This window comes from Tremella mesenterica (genome assembly GCF_000271645.1).
Source record: "Tremella mesenterica DSM 1558 unplaced genomic scaffold TREMEscaffold_7, whole genome shotgun sequence".
Lineage (NCBI taxonomy): Eukaryota > Fungi > Basidiomycota > Tremellomycetes > Tremellales > Tremellaceae > Tremella > Tremella mesenterica.
In genome coordinates this window covers 247,689-261,170 of record NW_006711231.1, presented here as the reverse complement: position 1 = coordinate 261,170, position 13,482 = coordinate 247,689, and the positions used below count along the sequence as shown (strand labels likewise).

General features: G+C 44.1%; 4 protein-coding genes across 4 annotated transcripts; 3 read left to right on the top strand and 1 right to left on the bottom strand.

Annotated features, from left to right (window-relative positions):
• Positions 1-10: 10 nt before the first annotated feature.
• On the top strand, positions 11-3,399 carry TREMEDRAFT_31675 (uncharacterized protein; the record flags this gene model as incomplete). Its single annotated transcript, XM_007005222.1, has 11 exons — positions 11-170; positions 288-429; positions 480-576; positions 667-767; positions 848-979; positions 1,088-1,645; positions 1,790-1,871; positions 1,914-2,040; positions 2,250-2,749; positions 3,001-3,223; positions 3,320-3,399. The coding sequence occupies 11 exons, from the start codon at positions 11-13 to the stop codon at positions 3,397-3,399; spliced, it is 2,202 nt and encodes a 733-aa protein (XP_007005284.1).
• Positions 3,400-4,016: 617 nt separating this feature from the next.
• On the bottom strand, positions 4,017-5,930 carry TREMEDRAFT_71846 (uncharacterized protein). Its single transcript, XM_007005477.1, has 6 exons — positions 5,694-5,930; positions 5,481-5,596; positions 5,251-5,404; positions 5,014-5,064; positions 4,512-4,643; positions 4,017-4,283 (listed from the first exon to the last, which is right to left on the bottom strand). The coding sequence occupies exons 1-6, from the start codon at positions 5,703-5,705 to the stop codon at positions 4,230-4,232; spliced, it is 519 nt and encodes a 172-aa protein (XP_007005539.1). The 5' UTR covers positions 5,706-5,930; the 3' UTR covers positions 4,017-4,229.
• A 187-nt stretch (positions 5,931-6,117) lies between these two features.
• TREMEDRAFT_39521 (uncharacterized protein) lies at positions 6,118-8,127 on the top strand. The gene is made up of 5 exons (XM_007005272.1): positions 6,118-6,373; positions 6,510-6,599; positions 6,760-7,274; positions 7,348-7,618; positions 7,738-8,127. Exons 1-5 carry the CDS (start codon positions 6,245-6,247, stop codon positions 7,972-7,974), a joined length of 1,242 nt encoding a protein of 413 aa, XP_007005334.1. The 5' UTR covers positions 6,118-6,244; the 3' UTR covers positions 7,975-8,127.
• Positions 8,128-8,842: 715 nt separating this feature from the next.
• On the top strand, positions 8,843-9,924 carry TREMEDRAFT_63037 (uncharacterized protein; the record flags this gene model as incomplete). The annotated part of the gene is made up of 2 exons (XM_007005360.1): positions 8,843-9,445; positions 9,817-9,924. 2 exons carry the CDS (start codon positions 8,843-8,845, stop codon positions 9,922-9,924), a joined length of 711 nt encoding a protein of 236 aa, XP_007005422.1.
• Between the last annotated feature and the right edge of the window lie 3,558 nt (positions 9,925-13,482).

Genomic DNA, 13,482 nt, shown 5'->3' with positions numbered 1-13,482 from the left:
GATACTCAAAATGGCCACCAGACCAGCTCCACCAGCTCCGGGCAGACGACCCATCGACATGGCTAGGAAGCACCCTCAAGGTTATGCTCATGGTCCTCCTAAGCAGGCTAAAGTTGGTCAATACATCATCGGTCGTACACTAGGTACTGGTACTTTTGGAAAAGTCAAACGTCAGTCCACCTTCTTTTCCTTTTCCCTCTCTTTGTTCTTTTTCTAACACCTTCACTTTCCCTTCTTCTCGACGCCCTCTAACTCCCACGCCCAATTGATGATGAGCTGAGAAATAGTCGCGACACATGCCATCACGGGTCATTTGGTAGCTTTGAAATTGATAAACCGTTCAAAGATCACAACGCCCGATATGAACGCCAGAGTCAAAAGGGAAATTCAATATCTAAAGGTGCTTCGTCACCCTCACATCATCAAATTGTATGTCATACATCATCCGAAGGTGTCGTTCGAACTGACACAACAAATAGGTATGAAGTTATCACCACTCCCACAGATGTTATCATGGTCATGGAATATGCCGGCGAGGAATTGTTCAACTATATAGTTTCGAAAGGCAAGGGAGGAGTGAGTGTATTTTCATCACATCATCCGGTTATCATGGTCCAAAGGAAGGCCAAGTGCACTACTCTAGAGTGAATGGTGACTGACGATTAGATGAGCGAAGATGAAGCCAGAAGATTTTTTCAACAAATGATAGGTGCTATAGAGTATTGCCACCGGCATCATATAGTTCATCGCGATTTGAAACCGGAAAAGTACGTCGTCACATGTTCATCCGGCTCTGTTAAAAGCCGAGCGAAGGGGAAGGATATGTGAAATGAGCTGACGGTGATAGCTTGTTCCTGGACTCGAGACATAATATCAAGATTGGCGATTTTGGTTTATCCAATTTAATGACGGACGGTGATTTTCTCAAAACCTCATGCGGTAGTCCAAACTATGCCGCACCAGAGGTTATTTCTGGAAAGTGAGTCTGCTTTTCCTTTCACCTTATCTACGATTTCCTCACATTGCTCCACAAACCCGCTACAAGTTATGCGAGTATGGAAGATAGAGTTCGCGATACTGATCTCAGACTATACTCCGGCCCAGAGATCGATGTTTGGTCAGCAGGCGTCATCATGTACGTCCTACTCTGCGGTAAACTTCCATTCGACGACGACCACATTCCCACTTTGTTCAAAAAGATTGAATCTGGACATTTCCGTATCCCCTCGAATCTCTCTCCCGGAGCTGTACACTTGCTCGAACGTATGCTCAATGTCGACCCAGTCAAACGAGCCACCATCGCGGAAATCCGAGAGATGCCTTTCTTTCAACAAGACTTACCGAGATATTTACAACCATTACCGGAGATTGAAAGATATCCAACTTTACCGATGGACGATTTGAATACTTTACTCATGATGAGTGAAGGTAGGGCGGATCCGAAGAAAATAGCAGAGCAGAAAGGATTAGTTTGGACTAAAGATCTAGGGATTGTGGATCCGGAGATCGTGAGCGAGTTGTTGTCCAAAATCACAACATATACAGAAGAGATGGTATGGGCGGATTTGCAGAAAGAAGGTGATAACCAAGTTAAAGTGGCTTATCAATTGGTGAGGGATCATAAACGGATATTAGCGGATTGTGAGTTTATTTGTCAAATTTTGTCTTCTCTCAAGTGGACGTCATGATCTGGTCTCCGGTCACCTTAAATGCCTATAACCTGCATTTTGGTACTTTGATCCAATTTGCCCGCTTCAATAGGTCAATGCTGACTCATTTTAGCGATGAGTGGCTTTGAAGATGATGAAACGGCAGGTGCGATGGAAGATTTCATGGCATCTTCTCCACCTGCCTGGAATGCTGATATGCACGTAAGTCAATTATTTGGTCAATTTCTGTATTGACAAACCCAGAATGTCAAGCCGTATCCTATGGAAGGATCCGACGAATTAGATTTGGAAGAAGACGTGGATGATATACAAGATATTCCCAATGCCCATTTCGACGTTTTAGATTCTTCTTTACCTGGGTTTCAAACCCGTACGTTCTCTCTTACTTTTATCTCATCCCTCATCTTACCATTGATCTGAAAACCCTTCTGTCCCCCTCTATTCCTTCTCCCCCCTTCACCTCCTCTTCCCATCCCCTTTCTTCCCTCTTCCCCTCCCCCTCTCCTTCCCACAACAAAGAATATATATGTCAACAGGTCTCAAATGTTGCAAGTATGGGGTAAGTATGTTAACGCAAAGCACCTTCAATAGGCTCCATCACCCCACTCATCGCTCCTGAATCTTCAGAACCTCTCAAACCATCTCCCATCGATACCTCCCCCACCTCCATCCCAGATCCTGCGACACGTACAATCCGATCCATTCAAATCAACTCTCCATCATCTTATCCACTTGTCCCAACCCTTGACGTCAAACCACCTCAAAAACCAAAATGGCATTTTGGTATCCGTTCACGTTCACCACCAATGGAAGTCATGTTGGAGATTTATCGTACCCTTGGAACATTGGGTATGCAATGGAAAAAGAAAGAAGGTATAGGTATGCCTGAAATTGGAAATTCTCCTCCTGGTGGGTATTCAGAAGAAGTTGAACAAATGTTAGAACAATGGAAAGATGTGAATGGTGAAGGTTTAGTTATGGGTAGAAAAGCACCTCCAAAGAAGGAAGTTCAAGCTCAGGAGAAAGCTGCTCAGGGTTTGTATTTAGTAGAGACTCGTGCGAGGTACGGGAGTATCATGGTGGGTCCATTCATCACTTCACTGATCATATCAAATCATTTCCCTCCTCACTTGATCGACATATTGTCATTCCCCATTTGTTATCCTCCCCCCTCATCGTTCAGACATATCGTGGATCTTGTTCTCACCCAATCTCCCTATTTGACCCTCACCTTTTGGCCTATAGTTTCGCCCTTACGAATCCCATTCTGTAAGATTGTTCCCGTGCAGATCAGAACGTGATAGCAAAAATGACATTCGCTGACTATCAGGTAAGAATGGATCTTCAACTTTATCGTGTTGATCAAGAAAATTACTTGGTCGATTTCCGTAATATAGGTTATTATTCAGCCCCTCAAACAAAACCTGATACCAAAGAATTACCCAATCCCATTATCGACGAAACTATAGATCCCCCATCTACGGAAATTGATCAACCTATAGAATCTCCAAAACAAACTTCTTCATCCCGTAGTGGTAGTGGTGGTAGTGGAAGTGGGCCTAAACCAGAGAACGTGTCGACTGGGACTTCACCTGATACAGGGGAGAAAAAGAATAAAAGTGACAGTGGGAGTGGAGAGGGGAACGGAGGAAGTATAGGAGGTGTTTCAGGTCCTTTCCATTTCTTAGAAATGGCTTGTCAATTGATATCAGAGTTGGCAAGTGGGTAAGGGAAATACTGTATCATCTAAATTCTTTCATTTACCATGAAATCTCCTCTCATGTTGATTGTTTGTGAGAGGGGGGGGGGGGTAACCTTAAAGAAAGACATCTCGATTCAGACATGGAGGATAAACAATCCAGACTCTTGATAAAGGTAATCGATCAAAAAGCCATAAGGATTTGGATACCAGGATGGGATATAGATACAGTATGTGGGAGTTTGGAGAAGATGAAAATAAACATAGAAGTTCATGAGTAGGTGTTCCCATTTGAAATTTATAGAGTTCGGAAAGAAAGACATGGAACTGAATGAGGTTATTCTACTCAGAACGGGTTTTGAGAGGATCGTTCAAACATTAGATGAGACAAATTATTTGTAGCTATGCATGTTGCATCTGGTGTAGCAATTGTCAATGTTCGACGATCGGGTTTGTCGAGTACAATTTTTGCAGAAGAAGCATGTGGAAGGTCCACGATCTAGCTGAGGCGTTCTGCTTTCTCTTCGTCACTTGACGTTTAGATAGATATTTATGCATGCTGCCTTTGACTTTGGCTTTTGCTTCTTAGTTGATCAAGACATTTTCGAGAAATATAATGCGCTGGTTATTTGGTCAGAAAGGGGTATGGAAATGATACGTTCTTTTTGCATATTGGCATAGCAAGGTAAAAGACTAATTGGAGAGGTAGAGAGGTGGAAAAAAAGAGAGACGGAGAGATGGGAAGGAAGAGAGATGGGAAGGAAGAGAAACGGTGGAAGAGACATAAGAGGTTGACGATTGGAGAGAGGATGATGACGGAGGATAGGAGATTGGAATATATGTAGAAAGGATGAACCCAGTTAATCGTCTCTAATCTGACCCAGGAAATCTTTTTTGATAGTACCTATTGCGAACTACTTATCAACACAATCCCTCGACCTATCCGGACATGAAAGCATTTAGTGAATCCGAGTCTTCGTACTGGAACAACAGGCATGATATTTATGATGGCACAAGAAGAGACTTATATGTGAGGTTAATGGATCAAGGGGAAGGAAGGGTGATAGCGAGGAAAATGATATGTGGAGATAATGAGGAATAGTCAAAGATAAAGAGGACAAGTAGATGAAATAGTGGCTTACAATATCATTCGCTTCTATTCGACAACCAACAATTTGCATCCTAACTTTCGAATCTTTCTGTATTACCTCATCTGCTGAACGATAACATGGTGGGGAAGCATTCGGATCGAATTTCATATCTGCATGTACTAGCTGATGATGAGTTTCTCATCAACTTTTCTTTGTGTGCATTTCATTTGATCCAGGAAAATCCATTCAAGGTCCACTTTTGGGAGAGAGGGGGAAGGGGAGCAATGTAAGATTGGAAGAGTTTAGGTGTTGGGATAGAGTGGACAAGAGATAAGATTCAGAAATATTCGATCAATTACTACAAGATCGTTTTCCCGCATAAATCAACATTTCTTAAAAGATCTGTTGTCCCTATGCTTCGTGTTCATCATTATGGTGGGTGTGGAGTGTTAGGTGGTTTGTATCAAGCGTACCGAGGCAAGGAGAAAGTAGAACATAGAGTGAGAGGCAAATGTGGGCCAGGGAGGGTGCGGAGTAGGAAAAGTAGACTCACATGAGAGGAAACGAAAACTTGGAGTGGTCCGACCATAGCGAAGAAACCCATCTACACATAAGTCCTCCAATTCTGTCAATCTGGTCATGTTGTTTGACTTGCAATCGCACCCTCACGATTCATTTCTCTTAAGAGTCATCGAATAATACTCAATACCAAAACTCAGCCACGTAGAGCGCTAAAGAAGGGGAGGAAGGGTGAAAAGTGGTATGATGAAAGAATCAAATTCAAACTCACCTTATTGACATTGACAACTTGACCATCCACAACCTCACCTTTGAAAGGTTTCATCACAATAGCGGTATAAGTAGTTTTAAACCTAGCTTGTCCAGTTCCAGGGAGTACTTTTCCCTCACCTATCGAAGTTATGGTAATCACTGAGATTATATATCTAATATCAGTTTTCTTGTCCCCTCTTCCCCTTAATATTGTAAAATCCTTGAAATATCAAAGAAACTTCGACTCACCCATATTTCCCACTGCAAGTACCTTCAACATCTTCATAAAGTTTTTGTCGAAGATATTCCTCTAATTGAGATCCGAAATAAGATGGATGAAGTAGGATGGTATGTGTCAATTCTCTCTATCATCCGAATCAAATGGACATTTGGGTGTCACAAAGACAAAACCAAAGACACAGCGTTAGCGCTTATTGCGCTATTGATACAGAGGATACGAACGAGGAAAAACATGATCGTCTTGGTCAGACCTTTGTCTGTCCTTGCCACTCGACTCACACCCGTAAGTAGATGTTTATGGATGGTTTGGGCGGAAGGATGAAATGATGGGATTGTTTTTCGACCCCTCCTCGGTCGCCGTTGACGAGTCTGGGCTATCTCATGGATTCGAAGTTGACCCTCTTCGTCGGTTATCACCTTGAGCTGTTTATGACGACGATTACCTTAGCCAGATGAAGGATGATAGAGTGAAAAGTGAGAGAGAGAAACTGATGGTTGATGGCTGAAAGACGGTTGAACGAAACTTGAGGATTGATAACGAGTTGTATGATATGCCACGTCATAATGTTTCACCTACCGGACGCGTGCCAGCGAAAAACAAACGCTTGGACCGTTCAACATACATCAACATCTTCTTTCGTCTTTCATTCCCTTCTATCTCCTTACATTCATTAAATACACACTCACTGTGAGATCTATCGCATAACTCTACCCGAATTTCAGTAGAAAACCCTGTGCCGAAAAGCTAAACATAATCGGCTGAGACCGTAGTGATGGACGAAAAAGCCGGCGTTGAACCACGCCGACAAGCACCGAGATACCTTCAACTCAACCGTTTACCTACCCTTCAAGAAGTATTGGACAGACGGACTCGCGCTCCTCTTGATCTCTTTTGTTTTTGGGTCAGTGGGGTACTTCTTCGTGATGATTTTTTGCTGATACAATGCTGTCCGTTTACTACACCCTTCAACGCCCTGATCCCTTCTACGCCTTATCAATGTATCGCAAAAACGTTCGATGTCATTGTTGGAAAAATAGATATGGCTAGAGTCGATTCAATGTCAAGATGGACTAGACTTCTGGCTTGATGTGCAACAGCATGAGAACTTGTGTAAAGCGTACTTCAAGGTCAGTTTTGTGACCCCCTCTCCGCTTCATTCCCCCACATCATCGATTGGCAGATGTTTGAATCGGCGTCGGCTGGCGAAGCCTTCACTCGACCATAAACCGTACCAATATTCTCTGAAGGGATCTATGACATGGAGTCAAACTCAGAGCTGACTTTTAGGATCTGCGCAGATCCGGTCGTTCCATTCACCAAGATTGGCCAGAATATGCCAACTACGCACGAGAAAACGGTTCCCACTTTTCCCCTCTACTGGCGCTCCGAGAAGAACCTAACAATCCTAACTCTGGCATTACACAATCTCCCCGTGCCGCCCGTAGATCGAGCGATCTTGATCCTCCAAGATTGGTCTCACCTGTCTCCCCCACATTCGTTCCTCCCGTCTCGTCCCCCACTATGCCTTCTAGACCTTCCGATCTCAGGTCAAGCGATCCGATGTCGTTCAAGACGCACGACTCGACGAACGAGCACGGAGTCATAGGTGCAGGGGGACCAAGCAGAGAGCAAGGCACGGCTAGCAGAATGAGTATCAGGAATAAATGGGCGTCGAGGAATAGTAAAGCCCCAGTTGTAATACCGAGGGATAGGGCAATTGAGAAAGCTGCTTTGGTAGATGGAGCAGAGAGAATATATCTGAGGTATCTATTGCCTGGAGCGGAGAGAGAGATTTATTTACCGTGAGTGGCATGTCTATCTTCCTTTGTTGTCTGGGCAACAGGCTTCCGTGCACAGGAGAACGCTGAAGAATAGGCCCTCATTGAGAATGGACAACTTCCCAATGACCAACGGATCCGATCCTTCACCTCTGATCCCCGATCTCTTCCACGCACAGAAACAGTATATCTACAAACTCATGGAGGCCGATTACTTCCCTCGTTTCTTGCGCGCCAAATCTTTTTGCAATCTTACCAAGGCAGGAGGGATCATACGTCTGATTGCAGGATTTGCAGTTTTGTGGGGGGCTTTCGTGCTTGCTTTCAGCTTCATCTTTTTGGACTATCCAAGACATACCAGATTATGGGTGGGTGATCTTTCTCTCTCTTTCTTTAGCCTATTGGGCGCAATTCGTCCCGGCTTTCGAGGCCGAGATATGTGGTCGTCCTTGACATTGGTCGGCTCTAAGGCTCAAACTGATCTCAGATCATCTTACCCCTATTTGTAGCTTGGAACCTCCTCGTTCCGGCATACTACGATCATTCCCCCCTTCTCTTCCTTTTCTCCCGCGCCGAGACATCTCCCTTCCGTACCATCCGTGTGCGTGAACGATTCGTTTGGAAGATACATGCCATCCGAGCATTATGGGTAGAAGCTTTGGCTTTAGCCTTGACGGCAGGTCTCTCCGTCTTGTTCATACTGGTACCTGGACATCGATTATAGCTGTGTTTATCGATTCTTTTTTCCGCTGGGACGGGACATACAATTGGTTCCATAATTCTTATGATTTGAATGGGACGGGATGATGATGGAAGCGGCTATCTGGTTTCACAGAGACATTAATGATCCCTTGACGATGTATCTTTGTGCATGATTACAACCCAACCAAAGCTGACTTGGGATGAGTAGAATCGGATGTTAACAGCTATGTGAAAGTACTCTGAATGTCCTAGTTTTGACTTTGCAAGTGGTGACTGGCGTGCGGCACGTGGCAGCATGTGGCATGTGACATGTGACAGTGTGGCACTGTGGCGATCGTGGCGAATCCTCATCGCATCAGAGGAAAAGGAAGTCGCGTTTGACAATTCAAACGGAGTCGAAAACAAATGGTTTCGTGATCACCCTGTACAAATTTGGCACCAGTGCAAAACCCCATGAACTCGCTAATTCGTTAATTTGTCCATTAGTTATGTACCGTTTGAAACGTCTCAGCTTAACCGCTGTACGTGATGAGCAGAATGATGAAGACCGTTCCCTTCTTCCCTCGTATGCGGGGTGAGCTTCAGCTGTCATTGAAAATCGTCTGAGTTGATAATGCCCATCTCGGGCGTGCTGCCTAGCGATTATTTCATCTATAGCAGCTTGCGATGGGAACCCATAGAGGCAAGAACAGCTGTTCCCCTCCAGTGCATGTGAGTGCGGAGTGTCCGCCACGTCAAAGTCCGACCGATACGATGGTGATGATCCGCGACATGTTCTCTTTTCCATCAACTACCACCATCCGATCGTCAAATAACAAGTAGAAATTACCAGGATAATCCTGATCACTTATTATACTGCAATAGAACACCCAATTGAAGAGTAAACCAACATGCCACGGAGGAGAGAACATCATGAAAGTCATTCCACCACTTCCCAACAAACTTCCATTGTAACTTACAACCAACCTCAATTGTTCACGGAAGAACAGGATGTCTATTCGCCCGCACCAATAAAAGGTTTTGTCTATGTTTCCACTGCTCCCTTACAATCAGGTTCATTTCATGATTTTAGAGAAAGACACGAAATTCGAAAATCCCTGAAACGCACAAACACAAGTCAATACTTCTCCAATGAAGATATCACCAAACTCAACGAGTCTTGGATTCAAACTGAACAAGGTCTGAGTGTCCTCACGGGACAGATCCAGGAGGATGTATGGAATAATACCAAGGAATCATTAGCCGAGTTCTGTAGGACATTGGGACAGACCTATGGAGATCTCTCAGACGGGCTAGATAATGTGAGGATGGAAATGATTCAAAATGGACAAAGTTGTCACAGAGGTCTTGGAGCGTTAGATAGTTTCATAGATGAGGTACAAGAGAGAGAAGGGGTTTCGGAAGAATTGAAAGGGATGAACGTGGATGGTCTTATAAATCTCGGTTGGATGGATAGAAGGGATGAGAGATGGGAGGAAATGTTTGGGGTTTTTGTGAGTATGTGGACGGAAGGGAGTTTGGTAAATGAGTGATTTGATGTTGATGTCACTTCTACTATGCTTCTTTTTACATTTCCAAAGACGGGAGGTATGAAGGGATTTCGAGATTATTTACGGAAAGAGGTAGATGAAAGATGAGAGAGGAAGGTGGAAGGTGATAGATCAAACCGTATGCACATCTTGGAAGAGATATCGGCGGGAGGAAGACGAAAGGGGTCCCACGGATTACAAGAACACAACTGAACAATCTACGGATTGCTCGAGTTTCCAAAGATTTGGAGCCAAGGAAGGAAAGAGTCGGGAAACCGATATCCTGATACTGATTGATGCTCCTCTGATAAGTTGAGAGATTTGAGAACAACGAGGAACACGAGAGATCTGAGAAATATGAGAAAGATGAGAAAGACTACCTCTACGAATCTCGCACCGAGGTCATGACCGGATCACAAAAGGCTCATATTAACTCAGCTTAGCGTATTGAACCCTCTTCAATGCTTGGAGAGGGTTCAATGCTTGGAATAAGATACCACCTACTAAGTGTTGTAATCATGCCTGAGAATAACCTGCCAAAAACGGTGAAAATATCAATTTGCAACAAGATCTCCCCCTTTCTGTTTCCCAGCATAACTTGTTACCCCCCCCACCCCCCCCCCCTCCCCCAAAGGGGCTATGTTGAGGACAAGGGAGCGGATAGCCTTTCTTATGATAGGTCACTGGCTGAATAACTTTCTAACTCTCTGTTATCCCCTCTGAGAGAGTTTTCACACGGACGCTGAAGGGAGGGGCGTGATCTGGCTTGACCGGGAAGGCAAGTTCACTGTCCACCCTCTACTTCCCTTGTTCCCACCAAATTCACCCCCAGAAGACAATGATATATGAAGAAGAGGGCTTATAAGAGATCATCAAGCACCCCTTTTGCCACTTCATCATCACCTACAGGTAGACACGTCATCAGCATCAACACTGTTACCGTCATGGCCGAAAAGAAACCGGGTAAGCGTAGAAGCAAAGCTGCAAAATCCAACAGTGCAGACCCTTCAGAGCAAGCAAGCAGTCACCCTCAATCTGTAAGGACCAGACGTCGGAATAGTCTGCGTCGATGAGCTGTGACAATGAGGCCTTGTAGGGAACAAACCTAGTGATGTAGTGTATCGAAGAGATCTGTAAGATCGATGAGATGTATGTCAAATGATATAACTAGGAAAACACAAAATACATTCGACAAGACATTGCTGAGAAAAGACTACGTCTATATACTAAAAAGAGAGCGGAGTGATACCGATAAGAGCATGCGTAGTTTGGAATGAAGTCGAGGTAGAATAGGAGAGGAAGAGCAATGATAGTTACCGAGACGGAGATGTAAAAAAGGGTAGAGGTGTCGAATGAGTGGAACCAGGCGTAGTAGCAAACGGAGTAAGCCCGGACGCGGGAATGGAGACGGGGACGGGAATGGAAAAGAGTACGACTACAAGGTAAGGTACCCGTGGTACCGCGTGATCCTGACATTACTCCCCTCCTTCGGTAGACGTCGTCTCGACGTCATCGTGATGGTTGTTAAGAGAATTTGATGGTTGTCAGGAATTCCACGTGGTCATGACGTGTCATTACTTATCAAATAATGTTCCCCTCGTCGTGTAGTTCGATTCCTTCTCTTCTCGTCTCTTCTCTTTACCTCTTTACTCATTTCTTTTCTCGTCATGTCGAAGTATTATTGAAATTTGTTATTTGCTGAGCCCCTAAAGGGTCTCAGCAAAACGCAACTTAGCAGTTGGTTTTCTGTGTCGTTTTGTATGAAGTACATTGGTACCCAACGACGTGTTGTTGGAATCCATCCTCGAATTGTTGGAATTCTTTAAGAATTCTATAACTTTTGGGTTGGTTTTGATGGTTTCCAACGGTTGCCAAGTGGCTTCCCCTTCAGGGAATCCAGTCCAGACAATCTTAAGTTGTTCTTCGGCCTTGTTACGACCAGGAAGTCTGATTTTCCTTTTCCCTATCACCTTTTCAACCTCGTAGAGGTCTTCCTCCTCTTCTACCACGTCTTGTTTGGAAGTTACCAAGGCTGGTTCTGATTCAATCACTTGTCCTTTAGATCTAGCAAGTAGTTTTACGTTGAATACTGGGTGTATCTTATTTGCTAACATCTCTTTTGGTAAATCTAGCTTGTAGGCATTATCATTGATTTTCTGGATAATCTTGTATGGTCCCACGAAGCGGTGATCCAATTTTCTTGTGGGTCTTAACGATTTTAAGTTTCTTGAGTCCAACCAAACCTTGTCACCTACGTCGAAAACAATATTTCTATGTTTTTTGTCGTATTGGTGTTTATAGTTTTCTTGAGCACGTTGTAGGTTTTCTTTTAGGCGTTGTTGAAGTTTACCTAGAGCTGTAACTCTTGCGGTAGCACGTGGAGAAGGAAATGGTGTAGCCTTGTCGTAAATAGGCTGCATCATGTTGGTTCTATAGTCCCGCCCTGAGTAAGCTTTTAAGGGGGACATCTGAATGGAGCTATGCCAGTTTGTATTGTAGCATAGCTCAGCAAAGTGTAAAAGGGAGCTCCAATTATCTTGCTCCGTATTGACATAGATTCTAAGGTATTGTTCAAGCCATTGGTTTACTCTCTCCGTCTGTCCATCGGTTTGTGGGTGGTACGCTGTTGAGTACTTCAAGTCCGTTCCCAACAACGTGTTGAAGGTTTTCCAAAACCTAGAGACGAATAAAGATCCTCTGTCAGACACAATTGAGTCTGGTACACCAAATCTTGTGTACACTTTCTTGAGGAATAATTCCGCAAAATCTTCTGCAGTTATAGTGGTAACGGTGGGAATAAACACAGCCATTTTTGTCAACCTATCGACAACTACCAAGATCGAGTTAAAATCGTTTGATTTTGGTAGAGGTCCAATAAAGTCACAAGTAATATCAGCCCATGGTTTTCCGGGTACTTCTAGGGGTTGTAGGAAACCAGCAGGGGCTTGACGTCTTGCTTTGGTGCGTTGACAGATTTCGCACTCTTCACAATACTTTCTAATATCTTCTTTCATCCCAGTCCAAAACCACAACTCGCTAATTTTTCTTAATGTTACTCTCCAACCAGGGTGTCCAGCATCCTTTCCACCATGTTCATGTTGGATAATTCGACGCCGTTCCTCCTGGGTTTTCACGAAATGTTTGTCCCCTTGTAGTTTGATCATGGAGAGAAGTAGTTGTTCGCTGGTAAGCAGTGGATGGTTATTATGATCATTGAGTTCTGAAGATAATGAGGTCTGTTTAACATCCAACGGCCTGTAGTCGACTCTGCGGGACAGCGCGTCCGGTTTCGTCGACTGCTTGCCGGGTCTGTATTGGATAATAAAGTTAAACTCTGACAAGAATTCGTACCAACGAGCTTGCCTTCTTGTGAGTTGCTTCGTGGTAAGGAAAACTTGTAAACTTTGGTGGTCCGTAAGGACTACTACCGGTACTTCGGTTCCTTCTAGGTACTGGCGCCATTCCTTAAAGGCATATACTATTGCGAGCAGCTCCTTTTCGGCCACCGGATAGTTAAGTTCCGCCGGTGCCATGCTTCGTGAAGCAAAAGCAACTGGACGTAGTACGTTGTCTTCATGCTGTGAAAGGATTGCACCAAGGGCATAATCCGAAGCGTCGGTTTCCACAATGCACGGTAATTTTGGATCAAAATGCCGTAATATTGGTCCTGATCCAACTTTAATTTTAAGTTCTTCGAAAGCTTTGTCACATTTCTCGTCCCATGAGAATGATATCCCCTTCCTGGTAAGTTCATGTAGGGGTTTAGCTATATGTGCAAACCCTGCAATGAACCTTCGATAAAAATTAACAAACCCTAGAAAGGATTGAACTTCCTTGACCGTTTTCGGTTTAGGCCATTCTTTTATTGACTTTTCCTTCTTCGGATCCATTTCTATCCCTCCAGGTCGAATGACATATCCTAGGAACTCGACCATTTGAACATGAAAATCACATTTATCATGTTTGGCGAACAGCTTGTGTTGACGAAGTCTTTCTAACAC